Here is a 15,712-nt window from a genome sequence, read left to right on the forward strand (position 1 = left end):
GTTTATAATAATTGGAAAGTTAAACGAAGAGGCCTAATAAAGGCGGAGAGATATAAAATATATAGATCTATAACGTGTTAAGCAAAATTACTAAAAACCTAAACACACTTCCGTCTAAGGGAAGGATCGGCCATTTAAAAGTGAAAGAGAGTCCATACTCTCTTTGTCACCATAATTAAATCTATCCAAAACGAGTTCAAGTTTTGAGATGAAGATAAAACCCCCTGCATAGCGAAAGCTCAAAACTGGAATAGTGTACTTCACCAAATAGTTGTGAAAACAAATCCAATTAGTAACAGCGTATTTAGTAGGTCTTGCCAGTGGCACGACAGAGAGAAAATTGGTTCTGTGTTGACATGGAGTACTTGAGTACCTGCTCGACAGATGGCGCAGTTGATGTACACCCCCACCTGTATAGCGATCGCTGGCGTATTTTGTCCTTAGGATTTTCAGTCGGGCAGCAGAGCTGACAGCTATATGATCACCGGCTAAGTTTAATATTGAAAAAAATAATTACCTTCATGTCCGTTCTCCACACCATCAACATCCGGCAATTAAGAAACCCCACTAGGAACTTCAACCTCCTTGTGAAAAGCTTGTGAAAAAAGTGTGTAACACAAGGGTTTCTTATTTTGTTGAGTACAAGCAGTTTTGTACGATTCGTGGGCTGCCTTTAGCGTCATATTAGGCGGCAGAATAAACTTTTGAAGCCTTTTAGCCTGATTACTGCAACGTTTTAACAGCTGACATACATGGTACATCATGAATTCCACATCCTCTGACGAAGCCTTATTTCCAGGGCTATTTTTCCCACGCTTATCTTGAGGGGGACTCGAGCTGTTTATTTTCAAATTGACAGCTCTTGTTAATCTTCCATTAGATATTTGTAATGTTGTGCAAAAGAGAACTTTACAGACTTTACTTCGCTTCCCATCATGAGTACTCAAATAAAAGTCCCTCGTGAGAGCTCGGCGAGAATCTTTCTCTTTGACCGTTTTTGACCGTGTGCTGTGAACCTCTATATGGTCCCACAGAAATTTTGTTTGAAGGTTCCACGAGCCAATCGCCCAGTAACTTTTGAATAATAACTCCTGTTGTTTTAAAGATATCAACTGGTAACACTTCCTAAAACAGCAAGAATACTGCGGTACAAATTCCTTTCTCTCAATTACTTTCCCCGTGGGAGTCGTATAGGTTTTCCCCTCGTTTCGGAGTTGCTTACGAACACTGTGGCTCAACACTTTCTTTTCCTTAAAGTAATTTTTAGGATTCTGCTGCGACAGCAATGGGCAGAAATCGTGTTTGGAGGCATCTTGTAATTGATTCGATATACCTGAAGAAGATTCCTCATGTTGAAAGCTCACATGATCATCTTCCTGGAAACAAGCATTAGTAATTTCTTGAAAATGTTCTTGATTTTCAAAGTAACCTCCTGACATATCATCATGCGAAACAGGGGATGGAATCCTATGTGAGTATGACTCTCCTCCTACAATACATGAAGAGTCTTGAGAAGGTCTAACTTGACTGGTTGATTGCGAAACAGGCGATGAAATCCTATGTGAGTATGCTTCACCTCCTCCACCACAAATATATGAAGTGTCTTGAGAAGGTCTAACTTGACTAACTTGACTGGTTGATTGCAAAACAGGCGATTCAATCCTATGTGAGTATGATTCTCCTCCTGCTACAATACATGAAGAGTCTTTAGGTCTAACTTGACTGGTTGATTGCGAAACAGGCGATTGAATCCTATGTGAGTATGATTCTCCTCCTGCTACAATACATGAAGAATCTTGAGGTCTAACTTGACTGCTTGATTGACAAGGATAAATCTGTAGCATTTGATTATTTCTCGCTGAAAAAGACGGCACGGTATTCTGGAAGCAGTGAGAGAAATCATCCTGCCTTTTTTCACTGGGTCCTGATAAAGAACCAGCTGAAGATTTCTTTTTATACTGATGATAAGGAACCAAAGGTAAGGGCAAACTTAAAGCATCACTTTTACGAATCTCAGGAAGTAGCTTTCTGAACACTTTCAAACTAACAGGGGATTTTCCTTTCTCTGTAAGGGACCTTTGATACAGGGAATAAACTTTCCGAATTGTTATTCCTTGGGGAACTGAAAAGATAACCTTTCCATTTTCAGAATTTACTTTACAATAGGGCAATAAGTGAATAAACTCATCAGCCTCCTGAATACATTCTAGAGGAGTCTTATTTGGGGGTGTATTAAGGCCACGTTTATCTTTCAGGACGACCTCAGAAGAATCGGGTACCTTCTGACTAAGGGTGTAACTAAGACGCCCATTGGAAATTTGCAGCAAGTTTAAAAACATTCTTTTGCAAACCTTGATTTTTTCACCTTTCTGACTTGGAATATAGAAGTATCTCGAGTGAATCCTCCTGGATTTCCCATCGACAGTTTTTCTTGCAGTATCTTTGATCTGTACGTGGTCCCACAAAAACTTGGTTTGCATGCTCCACTCGCCTAAACTCCAATATGAAGTGAATCCATTTCTTTGATCACTTTCAGAAACACTTTGGAAACATCCAACACTGCAGCACTGATTGACCACCTTGAACTCTTTGGCAGGGACTACTTTACCACTCTTTTTGGTATATGATTTACCAAGGTTTTTTTGTTTTTTCCTGATATTTCTCTTCCAGTTATTTCCTTCTTTTATGGCGAGTGCCTCATTTTTAAGATCACTATGAAGCATTTGGGAGCCACCAGCAATTTCGCATTTATTATAATTGAAGTCACTTTTGTCCAAGTTAGCGCCACTTTCAGGAATCTCAAAGTCACTCTCAGCAGCATAGACCACACCCGATGCACTTGCATCATATATCACATCAAGGTTTTGAGGTAAGTGAACTGAATTAACTAGTGGGGCTGCATATTTCTGATAGGTCAGTGACTGAGAAACAGGAATAGACTGCATCTGCATTTTGCCATGAGTGATCACATTACTCAAGTCTTGATTCTGCAATGAATGGCATTGTGGGTGTAAAGGTTGATGTTGCATTATCGAATATAGACTTCCATATTCGGGTAATTTAACTGGTGACCTACATATCTGTTCCTCTTGGGTCACCATCCTTGTATGGGCAGTGTGTTCACTGGGAATATCTGCCATATTGTCATCCCTTTCATCACTGCCTTGACCTGTCAACAAGTGGGGATATTAGTTTAAGGAAGATATAATTACTTTAAATATTGAATAAATTTGTCATAATTCATCATCTTAATATGAGACAATTTTTGCATGATTTGTAATAAAAAACACTAAATGAAATTATGCGAGTGATAAAATTTTTCATCGCAAATCCTCCAGGCCAGCACATATTTTTAATCTATTGAATTCATTACAAATCAAAGCATTATTAAATCTAAATGTAAGGCAAACTTGTTTGCCTTAAAAGGTTAACAATGTTTGCCAGATAAAATAACATTTAGTTTGTTTTATAGACGGGCTTTCATGTCCATAGAAGCCCACTTCTTTCCATCCACTGTGCGGTATTTCTCTCTTTGAAAATCTCTCTGTAAGCCAGCAATAGAGTTCTCAAACTTCTGAGATTCTTCATAGGTAGCGATGATTTGGGTCAAAGCATTGGCTCTTTTTAGTTTGTTTTATAGATGGCCTTTCATGTCCATAGAAGCCCACTTCTTTCCATCCACTGTGCGGTATTTCTCTCTTTGAAAATCTCTCTGTAAGCCAGCAATAGAGTTCTCAAACTTCTGAGATTCTTCATAGGTAGCGATGATTTGGGTCAAAGCATTGGCTCTTTTTAGTTTGTTTTATAGATGGCCTTTCATGTCCATAGAAGCCCACTTCTTTCCATCCACTGTGCGGTATTTCTCTCTTTGAAAATCTCTCTGTAAGCCAGCAATAGAGTTCTCAAACTTCTGAGATTCTTCATAGGTAGCGATGATTTGGGTCAAAGCATTGGCTCTTTTTAGTTTGTTTTATAGATGGCCTTTCATGTCCATAGAAGCCCACTTCTTTCCATCCACTGTGCGGTATTTCTCTCTTTGAAAATCTCTCTGTAAGCCAGCAATAGAGTTCTCAAACTTCTGAGATTCTTCATAGGTAGCGATGATTTGGGTCAAAGCATTGGCTCTTTTTAGTTTGTTTTATAGATGGCCTTTCATGTCCATAGAAGCCCACTTCTTTCCATCCACTGTGCGGTATTTCTCTCTTTGAAAATCTCTCTGTAAGCCAGCAATAGAGTTCTCAAACTTCTGAGATTCTTCATAGGTAGCGATGATTTGGGTCAAAGCATTGGCTCTTTTTAGTTTGTTTTATAGATGGCCTTTCATGTCCATAGAAGCCCACTTCTTTCCATCCACTGTGCGGTATTTCTCTCTTTGAAAATCTCTCTGTAAGCCAGCAATAGAGTTCTCAAACTTCTGAGATTCTTCATAGGTAGCGATGATTTGGGTCAAAGCATTGGCTCTTTTTAGTTTGTTTTATAGATGGCCTTTCATGTCCATAGAAGCCCACTTCTTTCCATCCACTGTGCGGTATTTCTCTCTTTGAAAATCTCTCTGTAAGCCAGCAATAGAGTTCTCAAACTTCTGAGATTCTTCATAGGTAGCGATGATTTGGGTCAAAGCATTGGCTCTTTTTAGTTTGTTTTATAGATGGCCTTTCATGTCCATAGAAGCCCACTTCTTTCCATCCACTGTGCGGTATTTCTCTCTTTGAAAATCTCTCTGTAAGCCAGCAATAGAGTTCTCAAACTTCCGAGATTCTTCATAGGTAGCGATGGTTTGGGTCAAAGCATTGGCTCTTTGTTTGAGAAGGTCATTTTGAAGTGATTCCCTTGAAGAATTCCTAACAAAAGTTCCAAGCTAGAAAGTTCACTAGACAATAACGCATCTTGGCCAACTCCAAATATTTGTTATTTTGTCTTTCTTTTGGCAATTTTACAATTCTTTACCATCAGCTACATTTCTTCTCTGAGGGTTGTGGTGGCTGATGTGGTAACGTCCCTGACTGGTGAACGCCAGACTGGGGTTCGAGTCCCGCTCAAACTCGTTAGTTTCTTAGTTCTCTGCAACCTCACCATCTTTGTGAGCTAAGGATAGGAGGTTTGGGGGAGCCTATAGGTCTATCTGCTGAGTAATCAGCAGCCATTGCCTGGTCCTCCTTGGTCCTAGCTTCGGTGCTCATCATTTGTATATATGGTCAGTCTCTAGAGCATTGTCCTGTTGATAGGGCAATGTCACTGTCCCTTGCCTCTGCCATTCATGAGTACCCTTTAAACAGCTTTCAGTAAATTTCCAGATCTACTCCTTGTTCTAATACATGTAATATCCCCAAGATACAAAATGAAATGCAGTATGCCATCTCGAACTGACACCAGATGGATCATGTTTGCGAGTGCTGTAAATATTGATGGAATAAAATAAAACACTCTAAGTTAAGGATAAATTGCTGATACACTTGTTAAAATACTTTTACATCTTTTGCATCTATTGTGTGGGTCTTTGAGCTATAGCCTCTGTGCCATGGTCTTCCACTGTCTTGGGTACACTTGGTCATGCTACTCTATCTTGTTTCTCTTCCTCTCGTATCTTTTTTTTTTTTTAAGTTTTTATAGTTATTATATATGATACATATAAATTAATGTTGTTGATTATCTTAAATTGTTATTAATTCTCTTCTAGTTTATTTATTTCCTTGTTTTATTTCCTCACTGAGCTATTTTTCCCTGTTAAAGCCATAGGGCTTGTAGCATTCTGCTTTTTCAACTAGGGTTGTAGCTTAGCCAGTAAAAATAATAATACCGTACTTGCTTCTTTTTTATGATGCAGTTGCACGGTAAAAAAAACTGCTTATGCAAAGTGTCCTCGAGTCTACTGGACAATGATAAAATGTTATTTTCATTAGTAAAATAAATTTTTGAATATACTTACCCGATAATCATGTAGCTGTCAACTCTGTTGCCGACAGAAATCTACGGTCGGGATACGCCAGCGATCGCTAAACAGGTGGGGGTGAACACCACAGCGCCATCTGTGGTCAGGTACTCCAGTACTTCTTGTCAACACCACCTCAATTTTTTCCTCGGTCCACTGGTTCTCTATGGGGAGGAAGGGTGGGTCAATTAAATCATGATTATCGGGTAAGTATATTCAAAAATTTATTTTACTAATGAAAATAACATTTTTCAATATTAATCTTACCCGATAATCATGTAGCTGATTCACACCCAGGGTGGTGGGTGGAGACCAGCATATATGTTAACAAAGAAGCTAAGTATCCCGTATTTTATTTTATTAGTTATTCAAAAATAACATAAAATAAATAAGTACCTGGTAAGGAAGACGACTTGAACCATTACTCTGCCTTTATTAAGTACGTCTTCCTTACTGAGCGTAGCGGTCCTCTTAGGATGCTGAACGACTCTTAGGTGCTGAAGTATAAAGGGCTGCAACCCATACTAAAGGACCTCATCACAACCTTTAACCTCGGCGCTTCTCAAGAAAGAATTGACCACCCGCCAAATCAACAAGGATGTGGAAGGCTTCTTAGCCGATCGTACAACCCATAAAAAGTATTCAAGAGAAAGGTTAAAAAGGTTATGGGATTATGGGAATGTAGTGGCTGAGCCCCCGCCTACTACTGCATTCGTTGCTACGAATGGTCCCAGGGTGTAGCAGTTCTCGTAAAGAGACTGAACATCTTTGAGATAGAATGATGCTAACACTGACTTGCTTCTCCAATAGGTTGCATCCATAACACTCTGCAGAGAACGGTTCTGTTTGAGGGCCACTGAAGTAGCCACAGCTCTCACTTCATGTGTCCTTACCTTCAGCAAAGCAAGGTCTTCTTCCTTCAGATGAGAATGTGCTTCCCTAATCAGGAGCCTGAATAAGTAAGAAACTGAGTTCTTAGACCTTGGAAGAGAAGGCTTCTTGATAGCACACCTTCTGATTGTCCTCGTAAAGGTTATGACCTTTTTAGATAGTACCTAAGAGCTCTAACTGGGCAAAGTACTCTTTCCAGTTCGTCCCCCACCAAGTTGGACAGGCTTGGGATCTCGAACGACTTAGGCCAAGGACGTGAAGGAAGCTCGTTTTAGCAAAAAACCGAGCTGCAAGGAACCTGTAGCCGTTTCAGATGTGAAAACTATGTTCCTGCTGAAGGCGTGGATCTCACTTACTCTTTTAGCTGTTGTCAAGCACACGAGGAAAAGAGTTTTCAATGTGAGGTCCTTAAAAGAGGCTGATTGGAGAGGTTCAAATCTTGATGACATAAGGAACCTTAGGACCACGTCTAGATTCCAGCCTGGAGTGGACAACCGACGTTCCTTTGAGGTCTTAAAAGACCTAAGGAGGTCCTGTAGATCTTTGTTGGTGGAAAGATCCAAGCCTCTGTGGCGGAAAACCGCTGCCAACATACTTCTGTAACCCTTAATCGTAGGAGCTGAAAGGGATCTTACGTTCCTTAGATGTAACAGGAAGTCAGCAATCTGGGTTACAGTGGTACTGGATGAGGAAACTGCATTGGCCTTGTACCAGCTTCGGAAGACTTCCCCTTTAGACTGATAGACTCTGAGAGTGGATGTCCTCCTTGCTCTGGCAATCGCTCTGGCTGCCTCCTTCGAAAAGCCCCTAGCTCTTGAGAGTCTTTCGAAAGACTGAAGGCAGTCAGACGAAGAGCGTGGAGGTTTGGATGTACCTTCTTTACGTGAGGTAGACGTAGAAGGTCCACTCCTAGAGGAAGAGTCCTGGGAATGTCGACCAGCCATTGCAGTACCTCTATGAACCATTCTCTCGCGGGCCAGAGCGGAGCCAACCAACGTCAGCCGTGTCCCTTTGCGAGAGGCGAACTTCTGAAGTACCCTGTTGACAATCTTGAACGGCGGGAATGCATACAGGTCGAGATGGGACCAATCCAGCAGAAAAGCATCCACGTGAACTGCTGCTGGGTCTGGAATCGGAGAACAATACAACGGGAGCCTCTAGGTTATCGAGGTAGCGAACAGATCTATGGTTGGCTGACCCCACAGGGCCCAAAGTCTGCTGCAAACATTCTTGTGAAGGGTCCACTCTGTGGGGATGACCTGACCCTTCCGGCTAAGGCGATCTGCCATGACATTCATATCGCCCTGAATGAACCTCGTTACCAGCGTGAGCTTTCGATCTTTTAACCAGATGAGGAGGTCCCTTGCGATCTAGAACAACTTCCATGAATGAGTCCCTCCCTGCTTGGAGATGTAAGCCAAGGCTGTGGTGTTGTCAGAGTCCACCTCCACCACCTTGTTAAGCTGGAGGGACTTGAAGTTTATCAAGGCCAGATGAACCGCCAACAGCTCCTTGCAAAAGATGTGAAGTGTCCTTAGCTCCTGATTCCATGTTCCCGAGCATTCCTGTCCGTCCAAAGTCGCACCCCAGCCCGTGTCTGATGCGTCAGAGAAGAGACGGCGGTCTGGTTTCTGAACAGCCAAAGGTAGACTTCCTTGAGAAGAAAGCTGTTCTTTCACCACGTGAGAGTAGACCTCCTCTCTTCGGAAACAGGAACTGAGATCGTCTCTAGCGTCATGTCCTTTATCCAGTGAGCCGCTAGATGATACTGAAGGGGGCGGAGGTGGGGTCTCCCTAACTCGATGAACAGGGCCAGCGATGAAAGTGTCCCTGTTAGACTCATCCACTACCTGACTGAGCATCGGTTCCTTCTCAGCATGCTCTGGATGCAAACTAGGGCTTAGTAGATCTTTGGGGCCGACGGAAAAGCCCGAAAAGCTCGACTCTGAAGATCCATACCCAGGTAGACAATGGTCTGGGATGGGACGAGCTGGGACTCCTCAAAATTGACCAGGAGGCCCAGTTCCTTGGTCAGATCCATAGTCCATCTGAGAATCTCCAGACAGCGACGACTTGTGGGAGCTCTTAGAAGCTAGTCGTCTGACGGAGCCGGACACAAGATCATGGTACTGCTGCACAGTCTGTGAACTGTCAACCATGGGGAAGCGAGGAAGTACAGTGACAACCCGAAGCTGTCTAGACTGTCTGGGTCGTACAGACAACTCCTTATCGGGTTGCTGAGGTTGCCGCACTGCGTCACAACAAGTCACTTCTGCTGGTTGTTGAACGTCTTCCCAGTGACACACTGACTCCGTAAACAAAAAATCCTCTAACAAGGACTAAGCTTGGACTGCATGTCTTGCAACACAGCTCAAGGTCTATGGGAGCAGGTGTGGTAACAGACGGGGTTAGCGACTGAAGTGGAACCATTACCTTCCCTGGAAGCATGTTATGCTTAAATAAAAGTCCATAGGAGGCTACGCAGCTAAAGGCTCCTCTCCAAATGACAGAGTCCTCAAGGGAATATCAGAAGGAGGGAGAATAGCACTTTCTCATCTACAGGAACCATATCCGAGAAAAGCTAAGTTCTCTCAGTGAGGGTTTCACTGGTGCAAAAGCAGCAGACTAGAAGGCAACGTTATGAAACTGCTTGACAGTCTAGTGAGTTGGCAACAACCAAAGATGTGTGACTGAGAAGCATGCGGTAAGGTATGCAGAGCATGCTGTATGTAGAGCATGCTGTAAGGTAAGCAGAGCATGTTGCATGGCGTGCGGCTTATGCTGCATGGGATGAGGCTCATGCTGCATGGGATGAGGCTCATGCTGCATGGGATGAGGCTCATGCTGCATGGTATGAGGCTCATGCTGCATGGGATGAGGCTCAAGCTGCAAGGGAAGAGGCTTATGCCGCATGCGTTGAGGAGGATGCCGCATAGTATGAGGCTCCTGCCTCATGGGTTGAGGCGGTTGCCGCATAGCATGAGGCTCCTGCCTCATGGTTTGAGGAGGATGCCGCATAGCATGAGGCTCCTCATAGCATGAGACTCCTGCCTCATGGGTTGAGGAGGATGCCGCATAGCATGAGGCTCCTGCCTCATGGGTTGAGGAGGATGCCGCATAGCATGAGGCTGCCTCATGGGTAGAGGAGGATGTCGCATAGCATGAGGCTCCTGCCTCATGGGTTGAGGAGGATGCCGCATAGCATGAGGCTCCTGCCTCATGGTTTGAGGAGGATGCCGCATAGCATGAGGCTCCTGTGAGGTTCCTGCCTCAAGAGTTGCGTCTGCCTCAAGGGTTGAGGAGGTAGCTGCGCAGAGAGAGGCTCATGCTGTGAAGAATGCGGTTGCTGCATGCGTTGAGGCGGCTGCCTCATAGCATGAGGTTCCTCAAGAGTTGAGGCTCTTGCCTCAAGAGTTGAGGTTCTTGCCTCAAGAGTGGAGGTGGCTGCCGCAAGAGTTGAGGTTGCTGCCTCAAGGATGGTGGAGGTTGCCGCAACGCAAGAGGTTGCTGCATAGCGTTGGTATCTGGCAACTCCCAATGCGGTAGCTCACGCGTGGAGGTAGGTTGAGGAACCTCAACATCATACGTCTGGCAGGGTGGACTGCGCAGAGGTGGAGTTGAGGTTGCTGCCTCGAGGATGGTGGAGGTTGTCGCACCGCAAGAGGTTGTTGCCTCGAGGATGGAGGAGGTAGTCGCAACGCATGAGGCTCCTACCTCAAGGGTAGAGGAGGTTGCTGCAAAGCATAAGGCTCCTGCCTCAAGTGTTGAGGAGGTTGCCGCGTGGCAAGAGGCTCCTGCCTCAAGGAAAGTGGAGGTTGCTGCACAGAGCTGGTATCTGGCAACTCCCAATGCGGCAGCTCACGCATGGAGGTAGCTTGAGGAACCTCAACATCATACGTCTGGCAGGCTGGACTGCGTAGAGGTGGAGGAGCGCTCGCAGGAGGAGGTGTGTTAACCTTCTCTGCCTGAAACTCCTGCATCAACACCGCAAGCTGAGACTGCATTGTCTGCAGCATAGACCACTAGAGTTTAAGAAAGACAACAACAAACGGAGCTACTGTCAGTTGAGACTGAGGGTCTAAAACAGCTGGTGCGGCAACAGACGGAGCTACTGCCTGTTGCGATACCACCTTGCCTCTCTGGGAGGTGTGCAGTTGTCGTACTGCAGCAAGTCCGAACTGACCCAGTGCTAATGGCTACACCTAGGAGTTGGACTTGCGCGGAAGGGACCGACTTGCACTTAAAAGCTGCAAGATTTGGTCCATGGTTTCTGCGAGAAACCTCTTCCGCAGACGAGGAATAAAAGGGCTCTCTCGTCTTTGTGTGGGTGGGGTGATCACGTCGGCAACGTGTGTAGATACACCCGAAACCACGGAGGGAAACATCTGTTCGTCGATCAAGGCCTGCTGAACCCATAAGTCCTTCGACATTACTTCTCCCCTGGGCTTGGGAGCTTGTAAGAGGTCCCAGACTAGGCGAACAACTGGCACGAACAGACGAACCCTCGAACGCAACACTGTAACACTTTGCGCTTATCACTTTATCACTTTTGATTTTCTGTTTGCACTTATTTCACTGAACTCGAAACTTTAAGTGGTTTGTACCTGAAACACGCAATTCTATCCTTCCTTAAAAGTTAGTAATTGCGAAAACAGAATTACAATGTAACAGAAAAATATAATGAAAGATAAATAATTCAGTGGCTGGAAAGAGACTAAACACTAGATCAAATAAACTACGTTTAAAATCTCTCACCGCATAAAGCTTGAGAACAAGAATAAAACTCTAGAAACGTTTACCTTCTTCCCCTAAAGAGACTAGGGAGAAGAGCAAAAACGATAACAACGTTACTCGCTTGAACGAAACGTTTATCCTCCTCTCTCTCCCTCCGTCTCTATCTCTCTCTCTCTCTCTCTCTCTCTTGACTTAGAACCTGAGAGATGAGCCCAATCATATATATCGTTAAAACATATTATTGTTAAAGGAAAAAAACTGAAAGATTTCCCAAATAAAAAGTTCCTTTATTAGAATTAAAACCATTAAGCTAAGAAAGAATGAACAAAACGCTAGAATCGGTTTACTCTTACTGCAACGTGACACCGTGAAAATTCTCTCTCTATCGTAACGATAGAGCGCAAGTTGAACGTTCTGAACGTCAACAACTGCAGAGACAAAACAAAACGTTAGTTCAACTTTGAAAACAGTACGAGACTATCAAAGAAATTCTTTCAAAAACATTAAAATAGCATAATATGTTAACAGGTAAAAACGAAATGACGGGCTCAATGTTAATTAACTTCGGTACCAAGAAAAGACCACCTACTATTAGGAAAGGTCGAATATAAACAAATATAAAAATTAATTTTAATAAGTTTATAATAAAAGGAAGTTAATCGAAGAGGCCTATAAAAGGCGGAGAGATATAAAATAAATCTATAACTTTTGTTAAGCAAAATTAAGAAAGAGAGTCTATACTCTCTTAGACACCAACACTTCCGTCTAAGGGAAGGGTCGGCCATTTAAAAGTGAAAGAGAGTTCATACTCTCTTCGTCACCATAATTAATCAAATTAATTCCAAAAGCTAGCTAAGCTAATGATAAAACTTCCTGAATAGCGAAAGCTAAACTCTAGAGCAAATACATCACCAAATCGTGAGCAAAAACTCCAGAATCAACAGCGTATCCATGTAGGTCTAGCCGGAGGCACGACAGAGGAAAAATTGAGGTGGTGTTGACAAGAAGTACTGGAGTACCTGACCACAGATGGCGCTGTGGTGTTCACCCCCACCTGTATAGCGATCGCTGGCGTATCCCGACCGTAGATTTCTGTCGGCAACAGAGTTGACAGCTACATGATTATCGGGTAAGATTAATATTGAAAATGTTATTTTGCATAAGCAAGTTCTATAAAAATATTCTCCTCTATGGACATCGGTACACTGTCTGTCACAACTTTCATCCAAACTTTGAATGTGGCGTAAATAACATGAGAATACAGAGCCTTATTGCATGCTAGTACTGTATATAACAGTGGTTCCCAACCTGGGGGAAAATGTTATTTTTATTCATAAAATAAATTTTTGAATATACTTACCCGATAATCATGTAGCTGTCAACTCCGTTGCCCGACAGAATTCTATGGAGGGATACGCCAGCTATCACAATACTAGAAGGGGGTGTACTTACCAGCGCCACCTGTGGCCAGGTACTCAATCATTTGTTGTTGACACCTCCTCAATTATTCCTCGGTCCACTGGTTCTCTCTGGGGAGGAAAGGGAGGGTCGATTAAATCATGATTATCGGGTAAGTATATTCAAAAATTTATTTTATGAATAAAAATAACATTTTTCAATATTAAACTTACCCGATAATCATGTAGCTGATTCACACCCAGGGAGGTGGGTGAAAACCAGTGTACATGATTAAAGGATAGCTAAGTATCCCAAATTTCATATAACAGTTATCTCAAATAACAATGAAATAATAAGTACCTGGTAAGGAAGTCGAATAGAACCGTTACTCTGCCTTTTATTTAAAGTTCGTCTTCCTTACTGAGCGCAGCGTTCCTCTTGGAGGCTGAATCAACCCAAAGGTGCCAAAGTACAAGGGGTTGCAACCCTACTAAAGGACCTCTACCAAACCTTTAACCCAGGCGCTTCTCAAGAATGAATAGACCACCCGCCAAATCCAAGGATGCGGAAGGCTTCTTAGCCTACCGTAACAACCATAAAAACAACAATAAAAGTATTCAAGAGAAAGGTTAAAAAGGTTATGGGATTATGGGAATGTAGTGGCTGAGCCCTCACCTACTACTGCACTCGCTGCTACGAATGGTCCCAGGGTGTAGCAGTTCTCGTAAAGAGACTGGACATCTTTCAGATAAAATGATGCAAACACTGACTTGCTCCTCCAATAGGTTGCATCCATAATGCTCTGCAGAGAACGGTTTTTATTAAAGGCCAACGAAGTAGCTACAGCTCTTACTTCGTGGGTCCTTACCTTCAGCAATGCAAGGTCTTCCTCCTTTAAGTGAGAATGTGCTTCTCTGATCAGAAGCCTTATATAGTACGAAAGCCCATTCTTGGACATGGGTCTCGAGGGTTTCTTGATGGCACACCATAAGGCTTCTGACTGTCCTCGAATAGGTTTAGACCTCTTCAGATAAAATTTGAGAGCTCTGACAGGGCAAAGAACTCTCTCTAGTTCGTTACCTACCATGTTGGAGAGGCTAGGTATTTCGAACGATCTAGGCCAAGGACGTGAAGGAAGCTCGTTCTTTGCTAGGAATCCAAGCTGAAAAGAACATGTAGCTGATTCGGTTGTGAAACCAATGTTCTTGCTGAAGGCATGAACCTCACTGACTCTCTTAGCTGTTGCAAGGCAAACGAGAAAAGCAGTCTTGAGGGTAAGATCCTTGAAGGAAGCTGACTGGAGAGGTTCGAACCTAGATGTCATAAGGAACCTTAAGACTACGTCCAGATTCCAGCCTGGAGTGGAAAGACGACGTTCTTTAGACGTCTCAAAAGACTTGAGAATGTCTTGAAGGTCCTTGTTGGAAGACAGGTCCAAACCCCTGTGGCGGAGGACTGAGGCCAACATGCTCCTATACCCTTTAATCGTAGATGTAGAAAGGGATCTCTCATTCCTAAGATGAAGAAGGAAGTCAGCTATTTGGATCACAGAGGTATTGGTAGAGGATATTGAATTGGCTCTACACCAGCTTCGGAAGACCTCCCACTTAGACTGGTAGACTCTACGAGTGGAAATTCTTCTAGCTCTGGCAATCGCACTGGCTGCCTCCTTCGAAAAGCCTCTAGCTCTAGCGAATCTTTCGACAGTCTGAAGGCAGTCAGTCGAAGAGCGTGGAGGTTTGGGTGCAACCTGTCTACGTGTGGTTGACGTAGAAGGTCCACTCTTAGAGGTAGAGTCCTGGGGAAGTCGACTAGCCATTGACGTACCTCTGTGTACCATTCTCTTGCAGGCCAAAGGGGAGCAACCAGCGTCAGCCGTGTCCCTTCGTGCGAGACGAATTTCTGCAGAACTTTGTTTATAATCTTGAACGGAGGGAATGCGTATAGGTCGAGATGGGACCAGTTCAGAAGAAAAGCATCTACATGAACCGCTGCAGGGTCTGGAACAGGGGAACAATAAAGCGGAAGTCTCTTGGTGATGGAGGTGGCAAACAGGTCTATGGTAGGTTGACCCCACAATGTCCAAAGTCTGTTGCACACACTCTTGTGGAGGGTCCATTCCGTGGGAATGACCTGATTCCTTCTGCTGAGGCGATCCGCTGAAACATTCATATCGCCCTGGATGAACCTCGTGACCAGTGTGAGGTTTAGACCTCTTGACCAAATGAGGAGGTCCCTTGCGATCTCGTAAAGGCTCCTCGAATGGGTCCCTCCTTGCTTGGAGATGTAAGCCAAGGCTGTGGTGTTGTCTGAATTCACCTCCACCACTTTGCCTAGCAGGAGGGACTTGAAGTTCAACAGGGCAAGATGGACTGCTAATAGTTCCTTGCAGTTGATGTGGAGTAATCCTTGTTCCTTGTTCCATACTCCTGAGCATTCCCGTCCGTCCAAGGTCGCACCCCAGCCCGAGTCCGATGCATCCGAGAAGAGATGAAGATGGGGGGTCTGGATGGCCAATGATAGACCCTCCTTGAGAAGAAGATTGTGCTTCCACCACCGGAGAGTGGTCTTCATCTCTTGGTTGATAGGGATAGAGACTGCTTCTAGAGTCGAGCCCTTGTCCCAATGAGCTGCAAGATGGAATTGAAGAGGGCGGAGGTGGAGTCTCCCTAGCTCGACAAACAAGGCCAGAGATGAGAGGGTCCCTGTGAGACTCATCCACTGTCTCACTGAGCAATTGCTCCTCTTCAGCATGCTCAT

At 44.0% G+C, this 15,712-nt stretch overlaps 1 protein-coding gene across 5 annotated transcripts in view; it reads right to left on the bottom strand.

Annotated features, from left to right (window-relative positions):
- Positions 1 to 15,712, bottom strand: part of LOC137629791 (deoxyribonuclease TATDN1-like) — a 92,316-nt gene that overhangs the window by 58,026 nt on the left and 18,578 nt on the right. For 2 of the 5 annotated variants that reach the window (XM_068361435.1, XM_068361443.1), the window contains exon 3: positions 524 to 3,169. The exons of the other annotated variants lie outside the window; for them this stretch is intronic. In XM_068361435.1, coding sequence (XP_068217536.1) covers positions 555 to 3,169 — 2,615 coding nt within the window. In that variant the 3' untranslated portion in view covers positions 524 to 554. Of the gene's footprint in view, positions 1 to 523; positions 3,170 to 15,712 lie in introns of those variants that run through there. 5 annotated transcript variants of the gene reach the window in all.

Source organism: Palaemon carinicauda, chromosome 2 (genome assembly GCF_036898095.1).
Source record: "Palaemon carinicauda isolate YSFRI2023 chromosome 2, ASM3689809v2, whole genome shotgun sequence".
Lineage (NCBI taxonomy): Eukaryota > Metazoa > Arthropoda > Malacostraca > Decapoda > Palaemonidae > Palaemon > Palaemon carinicauda.